General features: G+C 41.0%; 1 protein-coding gene across 2 annotated transcripts in view; it reads right to left on the bottom strand.

Moving 5' to 3' along the window:
* The window catches only part of Dcp1a (decapping mRNA 1A), a 52,107-nt gene extending 37,251 nt beyond the window's left edge, over positions 1 to 14,856 (bottom strand). For both annotated transcript variants that reach the window (XM_021635186.2, XM_021635188.2), the window contains exons 1-3: positions 14,621 to 14,856; positions 12,213 to 12,253; positions 9,830 to 9,957 (exon numbers count right to left, since the gene is read on the bottom strand). In XM_021635186.2, coding sequence (XP_021490861.1) covers positions 9,830 to 9,957; positions 12,213 to 12,253; positions 14,621 to 14,815 — 364 coding nt within the window. In that variant the 5' untranslated portion in view covers positions 14,816 to 14,856. The remainder of the gene's footprint in view (positions 1 to 9,829; positions 9,958 to 12,212; positions 12,254 to 14,620) is intronic.
* Positions 14,857 to 17,373: the final 2,517 nt, after the last annotated feature.

Here is a 17,373-nt window from a genome sequence, read left to right as displayed (position 1 = left end):
TTTAACACACAAACTTCTCTTATTTTTTGTCTTGATTTCTGCTTTTCTATACATTTTCTTACTAGTTTATTAACAGATCATCCAAAGCTGAGTGTGGTTGTGCATACCTTTAAGTCTAGCACTCAAGGAGGCAGTGGCAGGCGGATCTGAGTTTGAGGCCAGCCTGGTCTACAAAGCAAGTCCAGGACAGCCAAAGCTACACAGAGAAGCCCTGTCTTGGAAAACCAAACCCAAACCGAACCAAAAAACAAACAATAACAACAAAAAACCAACAAAAGATATCATCCAAATCCAAATCGGAGTTTTAAGTATAAGTGCCTACACGGTATTAGAGACCTTAAGAGGTGGCAACTCCCAGGACTCAGGGAGGCAGAGGCAGGCAGGTATCTTTGAGTTCAGGGCCAACCTGGTCTACGTAGCTCAGCGGGTGGAGTGCTTGTCCAGCATGCACCCAGCCGCGGGCTCCATTTCCAATACCGCATGAACAGGACATGGTAGTGCATGCCTGGAATCCTAACACTAGGGAGGTTTAGGTAGGAGAATCACTAATCCGAGTCATCCTTGCTTACACAGAGACTTCAAGGCCAACCAGGAATATGTGAGTCTCCATACTTTAAAACAACAACTAATCCAGGGCTGTGTGCTAAGTGTCAAATACATAATTTTTGTATGTTGGTAGCAAATGCTTATCCTGTGTTTTCTTTAACTAAAAAGAAAAGCTGGCCATGCCTGGAAAAAGTGACTTTTTGGTAACTGAGATCTGCTTGGAACATGCAGAGCTCAGTTTTAGGTCTTTGCTGCCCACTTCTCGGGGCTTTAGTTCTTGGGCTAGTAGTTATCTTGTGCTTCAATTTTTACAGCAGCAACGAACTTCTTTACATAAACACAACACAAATATATCTATACACATATACATGTATATATGCTTACATATTTCTGTCATCTAGATGTTACTATGTTTTGTAACTTCTCAAAAGAAAAAAATTCAAAAAATGTATTAAACAATATAATTACCTAACTTACAACTAAGATAACACTGGAACACAAAGATAAAAGTTGCTTTTACCTGATAAAATACCTTAGGGGAGAAAAAGCCAGTAATTAGTGAATCATAACAAAAATAATCCTTTGAACATTCTGAAATGTTCAAGGACTCAAAAAATTACCAAGAGGGCATTTGGTAGCAGCTCTATCAGAATACAAGGAGACAGAGCAATACACTTTGACAGCGTCTGACCTCACAACCTCAGAGTCAGCTTCCAGTTGGAGTCCTGTACATTCTCATGGTGTTTTAGTCTTCAGTCTGTAACTGTGGCAAGAGCGAGGAGGCTCTTTCCTTATCTGGATCTGGAGGCCAGGCTAATGCAGTGGCCACAGGTCCTTTCTCCTTTCTGATTACAGAATCACACAAGCCTCAGGGCTGCAGTGGCTGGACACCACCTCCTTCCTCTGGCTGCAAGCACCACTGTGCTGAGCTGAGAGATCACAAAGAATGAACTGCTGGACTTTTTTTTTTTAATTGTTTATAAATTCCTTTTCTAGTCTGGAGGTAGAACTCACATTTTTTGACTTGATAAATTATAAACTCATCTTGCGAAGAAACTTCTTGCACTGTGCTTTAAGTTTGAAGATCTGTTTCAAATGCTACCAGCTACCTATTGTCTCTACTGTTCTGACTTGCCCTTGAACTGCGAAAGGACAAGGAGAAAGACAGAAACAGCAGCGCAACAGCATTTCTTCACTGAAACTTTCCACTTGGCAGCTGTATTTTCAACACTATGGGAATGAACCTTCCGACATTTTCTAGTGATCTTATTTTAATTAAAAACGCTCTCTCCCAAGAGACTGATACCCGGTATAAAGGCAAAGTTGTGAGTGAAGTGGAAACCAAGGAGGCCTTCTCCCAGGCCTTTTCAGGTGAGTTAAACAGTTACATTTTTCCTATCAGCTATATTTGTAGATAATTGACTTTTGTTAGGAAGGCTACAGAGTAACATAAGAGACTGTGGCTGTATGTCAGTAGCACTCTCTGGATAGATTCCAGATCGGGCTTTATCTTAGATACAATTATTTCCAGGCTGCCTTATAGAAACCACAGATCAGTAATTGTTTATAAATATCAGGTGAGACGAGAATTTGGACACATCCAGGTGTTCTTGGAAGCCAGAAAAGGACTTGTTCATTTGGGCTTATAAAAAAACATCTTAAAATGAGGAAGGCGGCATCCAGAAGCCACCCTCATGTGGTGAGCAGGAGAAACCTGAAAGGTTTCCTTTAGAGAGTTCCTTCCAGTAAAACCTATAAGTCTAATAAAGTGCTTGAAATAATCACTGCTCTTTTGGTTAAAACTACCACTCCCATACAGAATAAGGCTAGGAGTGAAAAGAGAAAAATCTATAACATTTTTTCCTAATTAATGGGCAAATACTGTCATTGAAAATTACTAAGAAAAACATGCAAAATATCATCACATATGGCAGATCAAATTTTCAGTACCATAAGGCCAATAATCTTTCAAGTTACAATTGATAAATCTTTTAAGTTACAGACCTTAAATCATCCGTTTCTGCACTTTTTACACCTTTAAGGATAAACATGTGCAGCTCCAGACTTGATGACGGAGCACTATTCAGTAAGAATATGTGTGGTGCCTGCGTGTGGGGGAGGGGAGGGAGAGGTGGTCTTGCTACACGGTCCTTGCTCGACTGATACTTGCTGGCTTCAACCTGGGACAGTCCTCTGTTTTAGCCTCTAGAATGCTGGGAATTACAGACATGAGCTATCACTGCTGGCTTCATTAAGAATCTTAAGCCTTCGGAGGAAGACAAGTTTAAAAGTCACTGAAAGCTCAAATACATTTCAGTAAAGTTCACCAAGAAAAAAGAGAACTCAAGGACCAAAACCAAAGAGAAAAAACAAAACAAAAAACATAAGCCGGCCCTCCCCCCTCAAAGCCCCCAAAGTTCTTTGAAAGTACATAACAGTTTTTAAATTTATATGGCACGACATCTGGTAAGGTGCTAGGCAGATGATTTATTTAATAAACATCACTGAATTTGCATTATCTGAGTTAAGTGATCATCTTTGTTTAATTAAAAACAAAGCAAAAAGCAGTTTGAGATAGTTTTTGTCAAAGGAAATCATTATGAGATAGTTGGCATAAAAGATGATTGAATGCCAGAATTGATTCCACAGAGCTCAAAGGTATCACAAACCTAATATTTGCAATTAACTGGGTTATTACAAACAATCTAGCTGTAGGGAAGAAAAATAGTTACTTGTTTGTTCTTTTTTGGTTGTTGCTCAGAACACAAAACCTACAGTATATTCTTGGCAGTATTTTATCATCAAGTAATAGGTGAGCATATGAATCAAATAACCGATTCCAGGTTTTCACTGTTAACTCTCAGGTGTCCACTGGGGCAGCAGTCAAGGGACCCCTGGCATTGGGGAAAAACATGGCCTAGGAGAAGTATTAGCGAGGCATGTTGCTTAAGGAGTAGTAGATAACGAAGCAGATTTCCACACCACAGAAGCACAGTCTAAGGAGACAAGTTTATTGTGGTGATAGACCAGAAATGGAGTTGCTCCGAGCTTGCCTTTTCAGAGTCTGGTCTCCACACAGAGAACTATCCTAGTATCATTTACCAAACAGAACATGCCCCTGGAAGTTTTAGATGTGATGGGGAGATTTCTAAATCGTTAGACAATATGTTGTGCTGTCCATTCAGATCTGCTTAGGCCTGAGGACACTTCTGTTAAATGGGACATTTCTAGGAAACTCCCTCTCATCTAAGTCTTAAACTCATGGGCAAAAAGTTCACTGCTTTGTAAGAACTATGTTAAAAATACTTTCAGATATAGATTCCAAACATGTCAACTATACCTCTTCTGGTTATTTTTACTGTTGATGTTTTGATGTTATGTTGAGGTTTTTGTTTTGTTGCAATGCAGTTTTTGCTTTCTGCAATTAATTTCTGCTCTCCCTTTTATTCTTTCTCATCCTTATTGAGATTTTTTTTTCTTTCCAAACCGCTTGTCCTAGAGAGCTTTACTATCCCATAACCTTATAGAAACTTGCAATAATTATGAATTTTAACATTCACTTCATAACTTCCATATATACTAGGTACAAACTAGTTCAAAACTGTTCATATTTGTATCCCTACTGTGATTTTTTTTTTGTCAGTCATGTATTAATATAGTCACATCAACCTTTCTTGGTTAAAATTTGCCTGATATCTCACTTTAGTCTCCATTTTCAACAACACATGCAAATTCCACATGTATCTGTTCTAGTTACTGCTTTATTCTGCCATTTTATTTTGGAGTTTCTATTTACCTTTTCTCTTTCTAGTTTGACAGGGTAAATGCAGTGGCTATCCGTGATCAAAGCCAGAGCTCTGTTCACGCTAGGTAACTGCTTTACTACTGAGTTATTCCCCAGCAGCACAATCAATCATTTGTAATTTCACTTAAAAGTTTACAGCCAATCAACCTAGCTACCTTCATCTCTCTCCTTTCCTTTATTCTTTTCTCCTTTTCTTCCTCCCCCTTCCTGCTTCTCCTCGCTCATTCTTCCCTTTATATTCATTCATTCATCACTCATTCATTCATTTTTGAGACATGGTCTCTCTCTGTGTAGCTCTCTGGCTGTCCTGGAACTCACTATGTAGAACAGCTGATCTTGAACTCATAGACTCAACTGCTTCCTAAGTGCTGGGATTAAAAGTATGCGCCACCATACTTAGCTTCTTTCTTTCCCTTAGAAACAGGGTTTTGTTTTGTAGTTGAGGCAATTGTAGCAATCGCTGTGCCTGAGCCTCCCAGAGTGCTGGATTATGGGTGTGAATCACAATGCTTCATTTCAATCTTGGGATGCTTTCAGTGTGAAAAGCTCTTTGCTTCAGCTTTTCTCTATCTCCTGCAGACCTTGACCACAGGAAGCAATACAGCAGGTACTCTACACTGAACTACATTCCACAGCTCAGCTCTGTCTACTACCTCTATTAGAACTAGGCATTTCATTGTTTTATACAGCCATCGCCTATCTCAATTTGCCTTGCTTTCTTTTTTTAAAAGATTTATTTATTTATATATTTGTATGTATATAAGCGCTCTATTTGTATGCCTGAATGACATAAGGGGACATCAAACAGAAGAGGGCATCACATCCCATTATAGATGGTTGTGAGCCACCATGTGTTCCTGGGAATTGAACCCAGGACCTCTAGAAGAGCAGCCAGTGATCTTATCCACTGAACCATCTCTCCAGCCTCAATTTGCCTGTTTAATCATTGTTCTTTCTTAAAGACTTTTATTATTTTTAATTATATGTGTGTTGTGTGTCTGTGAATGGTATGACCCAGAGGGTAGAGGTATGGGGTCCTCTGGGAGCTGGAGTCAAAGGCAGCTACAAGCTGTCTGATGAGGGCATTGGGGCCAAAGTCCAGTCCTCTTTGAGAGTAGCAAGCTCTCTAAACTGATAAGCCATCTCTCCAGACCCTCACCATTTTCTTCCCCTTTCTTTTTTCTGTGTTCAATTTTCTAAACTTGTGTACAAAGCCCTGGGTTCAACTTTCAGCCAACATTTAACTACTTAATAAAAAGTAGCCTTAAATAAGTCTTAATTTTATCATATTTTTTAAACATGTATCTTAAGCTGTCTGGTAATGGTCCCTAACACACTTGTAAAGAGAAACAAGGAGGGTTGAGAGTGTAACTTAGGGGCAGAATATATGCTCAGCATGTGTATGGCACTGGGTTTGAGAACCAGCACTGTAAAAAATAGGGGGAAGAAGAATGGAGAGAAAACTTCCTGAGCAGCAGCTTGCTCGTGGTTCCTGTGAGAAGCGTGGGTTGTAAGAGAATCTCGCAAACACTTAGGTATTTACAGTTGTTTCACTAATAAGATCATTTGGTTTGAGTCTAATATAGAGATAGAGTCCAATATAGTTGAGATTTCTAAGTGGTTGGCAGCAAAATACCTTATGTTGTCCATACCCTTTGAAGACAAGCAGATCAAGTTTGAGATAGCAAAGCCTGGAACTGTCTGCAAACCAAACTCCAGTCTAAGAAAGCACTACCATGGTAAAGTCATTCTTAGGAATTTATTCTGCAGCTTCTGAATGCAGAAATAACTTACACATTTTGAAAAGAAATGACTGAACAGGGGGCAGCAAAGCCTCCTATGTATAGGTCTTTTGTTTTGTTTTGAGAAAGATTTTCTCTGTGTAGCCCTGGTTGTCTGGAATCACTTTGTAGACCAGGCTGACCTCAAAGTCACAGAGATGCACCTGCCTCTGCCTCCCAGAGTGCTGGGATTACAGGCGTGCGCCTGGCTGTGACTGTCTTGTTTAAATAGGACCCAATAAAAAGTATGCTAGAGTACAGATTCATGCTTTAGACTTCTATTGTTCGATACAGCAAGCACAACTGACGATATGTAAATTCAGGAAGATATATAAATTCAAATGGTTAAGCACATGAAAACATTCTTTACATGTATGAGCCACTCCCTGGCACTCAGTGGTCAGTCCTGCGGCGGGTGGTCAGTGTTAGGCTTGGGCGGTACAGAAGCCTTCCACCACGGCAGAGTTCTAGTAGACAGAATGCTCTAGCATGGGAACTGCCTGATTTCCTGCTGCAGCGGTGCTCTGCAGAGCAGCAGTGCTAGACTCCACGTCTTTCACTACCTTCATAATTCTTGAACAAGTTTCTGAACATCGAGCATCTCACTTGTTCATCTTTTTTAAAGTTTTGAATCAGAGAGACAGAGACAGGAACCCTGTCACTGTGCAGTAAACAGTCTGCAGCCCCAACTCTTCACTGAAGTTCAATTAAAGCCCCGTGTAGCTACCAAAAGTCTCTTAGACGTAGGATGAAAATAAAGTATTTCTCAAAGATCCATTCACTAAATCCAATGAAAGTATCTTCTCTAACATTTTACCTTTTGTTGGGAATGGAGTAGGTGAGCAAGTATTTTGTATAAAGAAGAGCTAAAAATAAATGAATCAACTAAATAAAATAGTTTAGAATTAGAAAAAGTTATAGTTCAATGTTTGTTTTTTCCTCCCACATTAATGCTAAACTGGGTGAGAAAGAGCTGGCTACAAAGGTTTAATTTGAGTTAAATGGGCCAAGTGTCTTGGTGGTGTCTCCCGTAGGAGAATGACGAAAGAACAGCTACAGGATCTGGTATAATTACCCATACGCATAATCAGATCCTAACATTTTATTTAATGGACAAATCCCCAAACTCAATAGCTTTCTGACAAAGCTATGTTCCATGCTTGCAACTCATGAGACAAATGCACACTCAAGAGAATCCTAAGACCCCATGTCACCCTATGCTGGCCCCAGTGGGATGACCAGGGTAAATGAGTCCTCTGTTCAAGCAAGGAAATCTTTGTTTCTACACTTTTAAAAAGCATAGTTCACTTTTCTCAAGAGTATCTCCATGTTATGAATTCTGCTGATGATTAAGATCTACTGATCTATGATACTGTAATGAGTTAAACTTACACAAAACTGACAATTTTATGTTAATTTACAGTCTAGAGAGCTAAGTTTTCACATAATAAAACCAGACAATAGTTTGTTTGCTTATCAATCTCCCATTATTTGTTCTGCACATATACTCGAGAATCACTTCCCAGATAACTCACTCTCAGGTAAGTTTGCTTGTTTATTGGTTCGGTTATAAAGACAGAGTCTCAGTATGTAGCTCTAGCTGGCCTGTGTGGATCAGGTTGGCTAGAGACCCAACCCCTCTGCCTCCTGAGTGCTAGGAATAAATGTGTGCTCTCCAGCATGCATGGTAGAAGTCAGTTTTACAGGACTCTAACTTGACAGACTCAGGCTTAGGCTACACGGTAACCAGGTGCATCAGGATCTTGATTTTCCCTAATGACTAGGAGGAGCAATAGAGAACTGTCAAAACAGGAAAAAGCAGAATTAATCTGAGTTTATCTCAAAAATTTAGTAAGATGGCTCAGTGGTTAAGAGCACTGGCTTCTCTTCTGGAGGACCTGGGTGCAATTCCTAGCACCTACTTTGCAACTCGAAACTGTCCGTAACTCCAGTGCCAAGGGATATAACACCCTTATACAGACATACATGCAGGCAGAACACCAATGTACATAAAAATAAAATTATTTAAAAAATTTATTAAGTTCTTTTGAACTTAACATAACCAGCCGTTTGCAACATTCCATTCTTCCTAGCTCACATAACTCCTGAACTTACAGGTATTAAACATGCCTTTTTTATTTGATATTTGAGACAGGAGCTTATAGCATAGGCTTCCCGGCCTCTAAAGTGCTGGGACTGTGAGTGTATGCTACCACTCCTGCCTCAAAAGGTGTCTGAGATAGACTCTATTTTACTTAGATGCTTAACTATAAGCAAGAAATGCCGGGCGGCAGGGGTACATGCCTTTAATCCCAGTACTGGGGAGGCAGAGGCAGGTGGATCTCTGTGAGCGCACAGCCAGAGTGGTCTACACAGCCGAGTCCAGGACAGCCACGGCTTTCAGCCTTCTCAATCATCACTGTTTTGATATCTCTACTGGGTTACCAACCCACTGCCCCTCTGTCCTCAATCACGCTTCTAACACCCACACCACCCAGTGTACACTGCGTGTGTTGCTGGAGAACTAACCCAAAGCCTACGAATGCTAAGTACTCTACACTAAGCTACAGCCTCATCCTTTAACCACACTTTTCTGTACAGATGGGCCCATTCTTAATGATCATCTGACTTAAGATTTTTTTTGCCTACAAAATGTTGCCAAAATACTATGTACTAAGAAAAAAAAAACCAAAACTTTACACTTCCTTGGGGTAAGAATAACACAGTGGGATACTCCTCAGTGCTGTACAGCAACAACCAGTCACAGCTCCCACTCCCATGTGACCATAATAGGGAACAACCAATACTCTGCAGTACACTGTGTTGCTAAGCTATGATATTTGGTAGCATAAGTATTTTAGCAAACTTTCAACTCAAGACAGCTTTATCAGCTGTAATTCCACTGTGAGGCGAGGAACATCTATTCTCTACTTTCTTGAAAGGGCTACTCTGAGCTTTGCCAACTGAATTCAATCACTATTAGAATCTGTAGAAATGCCTGATGAGACCTTGGACCAGGAACTCTGCAGCTAAATGTATGCCATACACCTTTGAATCTTGCAACTACCTGTGTATCCTACACAGGTTGGTTACTATCATTAAAGCACAGCAGCTTTTGGCACAGTGTTGGTACCTACTAGACACTCTGTTAAACTATTAGGCTGAAAAGTGTCACCACTCATGGCAAAGTACCTTCTCTGTGGAAGGCATGAGTATCTGCTTCCATTTTGTGTCAGCCAGACTGAGGTCTGTTGCTCAGGGACACGAGCAGACAAGAATTCAGTGCTACAGACAAAACAAAGGATGAAATATTTCACAACAGAAACAAATATAATGCTAACAATTGGGCTAGATAGTATGGTTAACTAACATAACCTGTTAGTTACTTGCAAAGGTCTTTTTTGGGCTGGTGAGATGGCAGAGTGGGTGAAGGGCCTTGCTATTGAGACTGATAACCTGAGTCCCATACCTGGAACATACATGGTATAAGGAGAGAACTCCTGCAAGTTGTCCTCTGACCTCCACAAATGGGCAACACGTGTGTACATGCACACATACAGCCATATACACAGATTAATACATAAAAAGGGTTTGATATTTTACCAAGAGTTTAGGCCATATTTTGTATAATTTGAAACTCCAAAATCCAATGTCCTGAAACAAAAGTCACTCTGTTAAATGTAAATAGTATACTCACAGCTTGCATTTCTATACAGAAGAAATGGTTCATGGAGCTGAAATTCCAAATCTTTATTCACTGGTTCAACCAGATTATGCATGTTTAGTCGGTTGACAATGGTAAAACCATGGTAAGGCGAAGCTGACCTTAGAGTTAAAGAAAGGGAACACCTTTTAATTTGCAGAAATGTTATCTACTACTTTATTCTCATTAAAAAGAAACCCTTACATCACCACATCACATGACACGATTAATATGTGAAAGCCATAAACAAAAATACAAGTCTGGGGATATAGCTCAGAGGTAGAGTGTTTGCCTAGCATGAGCAAAGTCCTGGGTTTAAGCCTCAACTCTTAGGAAAAAAAAAAAAAAGTCACTCCATTTCCCTCTTCTGCTTCTATGTCTTCATACGGATTCATTTCCTTACTGTAAAAGCCGAAATCACCAAGGTTCCTACCCTACCTCATCTCCTGTGTTGTTTAGGTGTGCTTCTATCTAATGCCCTCTGTCTGAATTACTGCAACCAAATCAGCACCATCTCATCTCCACCAGGTATTTGCTCAGATGCCACCTTCTCACCCCAATATCTACCTACTGTTTCTCTAATTAACATCTTTTTCCCACTACTAGAATGTAAGCTCTGTGAAACTGAGAATTTTTGCCTTTTCTTTTTCTTCATACATGTATGCCAAGATTGATGTAAGCATATAATAAATAAATGCTAGAAGAAATAACATTTTTTTCCTTTTTGTTTCTCAAGACAGAGCTCTATACACCTGCGCCTGCCTCCCAAGTGCTGGGATTAAAGGTGTACACCACCACCATCAGGCTGTGTGCACCATTCTTTTCTTTTTTACTATGGTACAAGTCTGTCCATGACTGTCACTTATTACAGCAATTAAGTTTTCATTAACTAGGTCCCTGTGTGTTTTTCTTGAGTTAAATTGACGACTATAGTAAGAATGCTCTTAGTTTCCTTACCAAGGGGACTCAACACACAATCCTCTGAACACTCCTCAACCTACACTTCATAGTTCCATTTGTTTCTGTGACATCATGGGAAGTAAATGAAATTCTATTCTACAGATTAAGAAACAAGCTTAGCACAATTAAAGCCCATGCCCAAAGTCACACAAATTAAAAGCTCTGAATGCAGTTTTCTTTTTTGATTCCTGCAAAGTAATCATATGACATTCTAGCCCACTTTGATCCAAGTCATATTAAATGTTCTTAAGTTCCCAAACAGAGGCTCTTAAGCCTCCCTTTCTTAGAACCAACACTAGATAAGTCTATGAATTTTATTAAAGTTAATATAGCAAATTTCACATTTCCTACCACTAACAGATGTCTTATTCTTTAACAATTAGACCTATGACTGTCCCCACATTTACAGACACTACTATTCTAATAATAGCGAGGGTTCTTAGAGATCATATTGCTAATGAAGGGGTCAGAGTTAGACCTTTTTTTAGAGTAGGAAAACGAGCAGAAAACAGTGTCAAAGAAAAAAGCTTGGCATACAAACATCAAAATACTTTCATTTAAAGGAAAAGATGAGCTCTTAACTAACACTTAGAATAGCATTAAATAGCACTAAATTAGTGGAAGAAGGCTGTCCAAAAAACAACAATACAAAAAGAACCAGAAATCTTGTTGTTACCACTGTAAGTTCTAGAAAACAAGGGCAGGGGCTTGCCTCTAAGTACAGGGACTACAGACACCTAGGAACACAAGTGTCCTATGACTGTCAGAAAGTGTGGGCTGCCCTTCAGGCCCCTCAGTTGCCAAACAAGGTAAAGTTGTAAACACTGCAAAATTTCAGAGAAGCTTAAAGTAAAACACATATGAATTCTGAATAACCCAGAACTTTGGGAAAGAAGTGGAAAAAAGAGCCAGTCACAGAAGACAAATTGTCATTAGAAACTGCAGACCAGTAAGACTGATGTCTCAGGTACTTTACAGTTACTGATTTACAAACTTTTTTTTTTTTTTTTTTATTTTTAGATAGGGTTTCTCTGTGTAGCCTTGGCTGTCCTGGACTTGCTTTGAAGACTAGGCTCGCCTTGAACTCACAGAGATCCTCCTGTCTCTGCCTCCCCAAGTGCTGGGACTATCGGCCTGTGCCACCATGCCCAGCCTTCACAGACATTCATATGTATGTATTCTTTTACCATGGGATAGTTGGGCACGCATATCTTTGGGATGCATTAATTAGAAAGGGCTTTCTATTCTGAGACAATTTTGCCAGGCTGTGAGAAGAGAAGCATCTAGGACTGCACAGCTTGAATGGATGAAACTGGAAGATTAACAGGAAGGTTTCAAAGACAAGTATGCAATAGAAATGGACCACATTACACTGCTCACTATTCAAGTGAAATAGAAACAGGCTGAAAAAACTCACCTGCGATATACAAATAGGGTCCCTTCTATATCAGTCTTCTCCTGTAACAGACAATAATTCTATTAGTTTTCCACTAATAATACAAAGCCAAATGGTGTCAGTGGAGAATAAATGCTTTAAGGCCAACTTGTTTTATTTATTGTGAAATCAACTGTGTTTGTGCGTGTGGTATGAATGCATACAGGGGTTTGCATTTAACTGTGTAGAGGCCAGCAGGCAACATCAGGTGACATTCCCTCTTCTTTTGAATTAGGGGGTCTCACTGGCCAAAAGCAGGATGATTAAGCTAGGCTTACTGGTCAGTGAGCCCCAGTGCTGTATCGTAAGTGCAGGCAACTACACCCAGCTTTTTATGTGGGGCACCTCAGGTTTTCATGCTTGGGCCACTTCATCCACTGAGCTATCTTCTATGCCTCCAAATTAATCACTTTTTTTTGTGGGGAGAGGGTTTTTGAGACAGGGTTTCTGTGTAGCCTTGGCTGTCCTGGACTCACTTTGTTGATCAGGCTAGCCTCAAACTCATAGCCATCCACTTGCCTCTGCTGCTCATAGTGCTGGGATTAACGGTGTGCACAACCATATTCAGCTCAAATTAATGACTTCTCAACAGGTAAAGCAAGTCACTTAAAACAAAACAACAACAACAAAAATTGTGTATCCATTTAATCCTATAGGTGTTTATGCAAGTGTGTATGCAATGTCCAACCAACAATGTCTACATCTGTAGCGCTTTTTTATTTTAACCAGTAAGGAAAATTAAAAACAAAAAACCCCACAAAACAATAAAAAACCCACACACACAAAATTAGCTTTATTTTTTTATTTTTAGTATTAAATTTTTTTTTCTTTAATTAAGAAAATGTGCATGTATGTTTTGTCAGCACTTAAGTCTGTGTAACGTATGTGTGCCTGGAGCTCACTGAGGGCAGCGAAGGGCATTGGATCCTTTGGAATTGTTGTTTACAGATGGATATGAGCCATCATGTGGCTGCTGAAAATTGAACCAGGGCCTCTGGAGGAGCAGCAAGTGCTCTTGGCTACTGCTGAGCTGTCTTTCTAGATCCAGCTTTAACTTTGTAAAAGTTAAACCTTTCAACTAGGTATCTTAATGTTCCAGGCAAGGTACTGTGTATTGCAACTTAAAACAAAACAAAAAACAAACTTTAACAGTCTATCAAAGTTTACAGAGAAAGAATGGAAACTTTCTTCCTTAAACTGATACTAGGATTTTGAACTCAGGGCCTGGGGCTTCTGATGCACAGCTGTGCCCCACTAAGCTAAACCCACATCCCTCAGGAAATTTTCTTATAAGATACTTTGTTTCACCTCCGAAGAATTTAGGAATATTCTCATGAGTAACAAATTCTGTGGTTACCAGACACAAGTTATTATTTTTAGAACTTTGTTAAGAATCATGGAGAGAAACCATTCTGTGCCTTAGGAAAACTTGGCAAGTTTTTAAAATAAACACCTGAAAATTTGATTAAGAAATTGTAACTTGGGTTGGTAATATAGCCCAGCGGTAGAGGTTCAACGCCTGCCTAGGACCATGATGTCCTGGGTTTGATTTTCTGCACTGCAAGAAATGAAACCATGAGTATTCTTTCATTTGCTGTAACAGAGTATAGTCGGGTTTTAAGCACAAGTGTAGTGCTCCGACTTAAAAAAACAATTACAGGTGCTTCAAATTGAGGCTAACCAGAGTCGTGATTAGGCAATGTAACTTTTGGAACTCCATGCCACTCACAAAATCTTCCAAAAAGAACTCAGATGTGGGCCAAAAAGGTCATAACACCGGTCTCTTTTCCCTGCAAACGGTCTCTAAGGAATACAATTCTCACTGTAGTAGCCTTGTCTCTAACTTCCTTGAAATCTTTCCCAAACTCCGGAGATAGAGAGTAGTTCGATTAAAGCTGGACTAACTCTTGAAACTCATTTTAACGCTTCAAATCTAAATAATCCCATTTAGGTCGATTGCGAGAGAGGGGGTGGATCTTGTAATTAAGTACGTGTAATTTATCTAATAGTCCTCAAAGTCTCAAACACAGGTTTTCAGTCACTTAAAAAAAATTAACTTGTTTCATATCCTGCCAATGCAACCTGTAAAGAAGGTAAATCACTCAAGTCCCCAGAACCGACCCCAAAGGACTGATCCTTCCTCATTCCTCCCCTCCCTCTGATTTCCCTGCTGTGTCTCTAGTCTACTTCATCTGCTTCTTTCCTCCAATCCCGTTCACCCCCGTCACCCCTTTGGCTCTGGCCCAGGCTTTACAAGAGATTCTGGCCTTGCCTTTGCGGTTCTGGTCTCCTGCTTCACTCCCCCACCCCCAATCCTGAGCTGCTTGCGCGGCCCCTTTAAGAGGCGGCAGCGGCCAGGCTGGCATCTGCCCTGGCTGGGCCTCACTCACCCACTGGTTGGCTTTGGGGCAGAAAGTGTACAGAGCGACCTGGCCCGTGAGGTCTGCGATGCTGGTGATATAGGGGTCGTGTTGTTTCAAGGCCGCCAGACTCATCTCTTGCCCAGCTCGACTCAACGACTCCATCTTGGATCCCGGAGCCGAGCCCCTCTGGCGGGGGCGGACTCGAGAACAGGAAAGTGCCATCCAGGCCAAGTTCCCCCAGCTCAGTCAGACTTCCACTTCCGCCAATCCGCCGGGCCTTGCGGAGGGTGGTACTTCAGCTATACTGCTCCGCCGCTCGCGCGCCCTGGGAGCCTGGTTCCGGTCTCCTTAGGTCCGCATCTGCCGGAAGGAGCTGGCGTCCGTACCTGCGCGGCGGAGGGAGGCGCGGAGTTAGTTAGTTAGTTATGGATCCTATCCTCCAGCAGGGTCTGAGCCCCGTCCTCGAGCGCTCCGGCTCCTGCCAGTGGGGCCGGACCCCAGCGTGGTACCCGTGTCGTGTTCCGACGCAGAATCTAAATGCTGCTCTGGAAAAAAGGTCTCCTTGGACCGTTCAGAAAACTCAGAACAAGCGATTGCTACCTCTGACCTCAGACTGCAGCTTTACTGTTAACACTTGGGTGATTTTTTTGAAAGGAACGTTTCAAAGCAGCCAAACTGGCCTGCTCAGAACCAACTACACAGGACTCGGTTTGCCCTTCGCTCGACTTTTTCCTCATCTGGGTCCCAGATAGTTCCTTTGTTCTATAAAGACCATTAGTTAAAATGATGAGTATATCACTTAAAAAAAAAAAAGCAAACATTTATTGGATATCTTAAGGGGTCAGGTACTACTCCAAAGTAAAACAAAATGGCCAGCCTATTTTCACTGAGCTGCTTTAAAAGCCAACGTTTTTTTTTGTTTTTGTTTTTTTTGTTTTTTTTTTCCCGAAGACACCTCGGCGCAAATGAACATTTTTGAAAGAACAAACTACACTTTCATCAAAATACCACAACACTTTTGTATCCTTTATGGTTTTGCATCCCAAGATCATTTACTAATGGAAGGACAAACTTTACATTCTTTACAGGATCACGTGTGAAGCAAGTACAAAAGCAGGGAAAGCAACCTGTTACTCATTCACCCTTCCCCCGTGTACACATTTATTCAATTTAGAGAGTAGTTCCCAGTTCCGAGCCTCCAACTCTGTTTTGGCTGTGGAGAAACTGAAAGCAAACGCTGGACATTTCTCTTAGACTTCCAGAGGGCGGAGCTCTTAATCCCAGCTGAGCCAGAAAAGGGAGTGAGGAGACTAACCAGTTCCAGAATGGAGAGCATGGCTCTGTCAGGCCTTACCCTTCTCCCAGATTCCCTCTGCCTCGCTAAAACAAAACAAAACAAAACAAAAACAACAAAAAAAAACCACCATTAGATTATATCTCTAAAGCTATCTATTCCCTATTTTGCCACTTCTTCCTCCTGAGGTTGACTACCAAGGTCCAGCTATCAAAATATTGAAGTCCAGCAACCAGAAGCCTCCTTTGGCTCAGCTAACTAACATGTTCTATTAAAATTAAACCTCTCATCCTAACACGGGGTTTCCCGTTTTACCTTTATAACTGTCGTTTACCCATGGGCCATGTCTGTCTCTTCTATCCAGAGAGTCAAATACTACCTATCCTTTTTTTCCCTCTTGCCTTTTTCTGTCTCCGGTCTTTGTCTGTTATCCCTGCCCTCTGTCCTTCTGGGGCAAATAAATCTTCTTTGTGCTGAGAACATGTCTTGGGATATTTTGAGCTGACTTTTGAGGTTCGCTAAAAGAAGGACGGCTTCAAGGAGGAAGGGAGGTTTGAACTTGTGCTTTGGATGAGTAGTGTTCCTGGGGAAAGTAAAGTAAGGGCGGAGGCTTGCTCCACAGCCTAATGGTGAGGTGAGAACCTACCATTTAACTGATGATTTAATTCAGACTCAAGGGGAAAAAAACAGTTGCTCAAAATTCCACGGTAGTCAGGAGGATTCTGGTATCAGAATCTTGGGATCCTTTGCTCCACATCTGGGCTGCCTTTCACTCGCTGGTGGAAGGCAGGAGCCTCATTACTTTCTGTACCTTCAGTTCCCCTCTGTATGCTAATTTTAATGTTATTTAAAAATTTTATTTATAGATGTGTATATGTGCTGCTTATGTGAAAGCTTATGCCAACATATGTGTGCAAGGGTACCCATGGAAGCCAGAAGAGGGGCTGAGCCCCTTGGAGCTTATAAGCATTGTGAGCCTCTGGACCTGGGTTCTGGGATCTGGACTCAGTTCCTCGCAGTTGAGCTGTTGTGAGGTATCCATGCTCAGACATGGGTCCAAGCCAATAAAAGGTCTTTATTAGCTGGCTGACAACTACACCGGCATTTAGGATCCCAGGGTACCACTGAGTCTTTCTCAGGGTGAGCTTTTATGCACAAACACCATGTTCTGGATTGATATACTTCAGTTTACAAGAAGAGCCAGCCAGAAGCGGAACTACAGAAGCTAAATAGCAGGGTTAATACATCTTGAGTCTTTCCCAGAACTATCTGGACTTTGATGAATTAGACTTTTGTTTTAGTTTTGGCAGGTGGTGCTGTCTATGTGCTGAGTTATAGCGTGAATACTTCCATCATGGAGTCTGTTGTGCTAAGGTCTGGGGACCTGCTAAAGTCTGTTGCTCTATTACAGAGCAGCAAGTACTCTTAACAGTGTAGCCATTTCTCTACTCCTTACTTTTAAATTAGGTACTAAAATCAGAGACAC

This window comes from Meriones unguiculatus, chromosome 9 (genome assembly GCF_030254825.1).
Source record: "Meriones unguiculatus strain TT.TT164.6M chromosome 9, Bangor_MerUng_6.1, whole genome shotgun sequence".
In the NCBI taxonomy this organism is placed as follows: Eukaryota; Metazoa; Chordata; class Mammalia; order Rodentia; family Muridae; genus Meriones; species Meriones unguiculatus.
The sequence above is the reverse complement of the archived record's forward strand: the minus strand, read 5'-3'. Positions and strand labels throughout refer to the sequence as shown.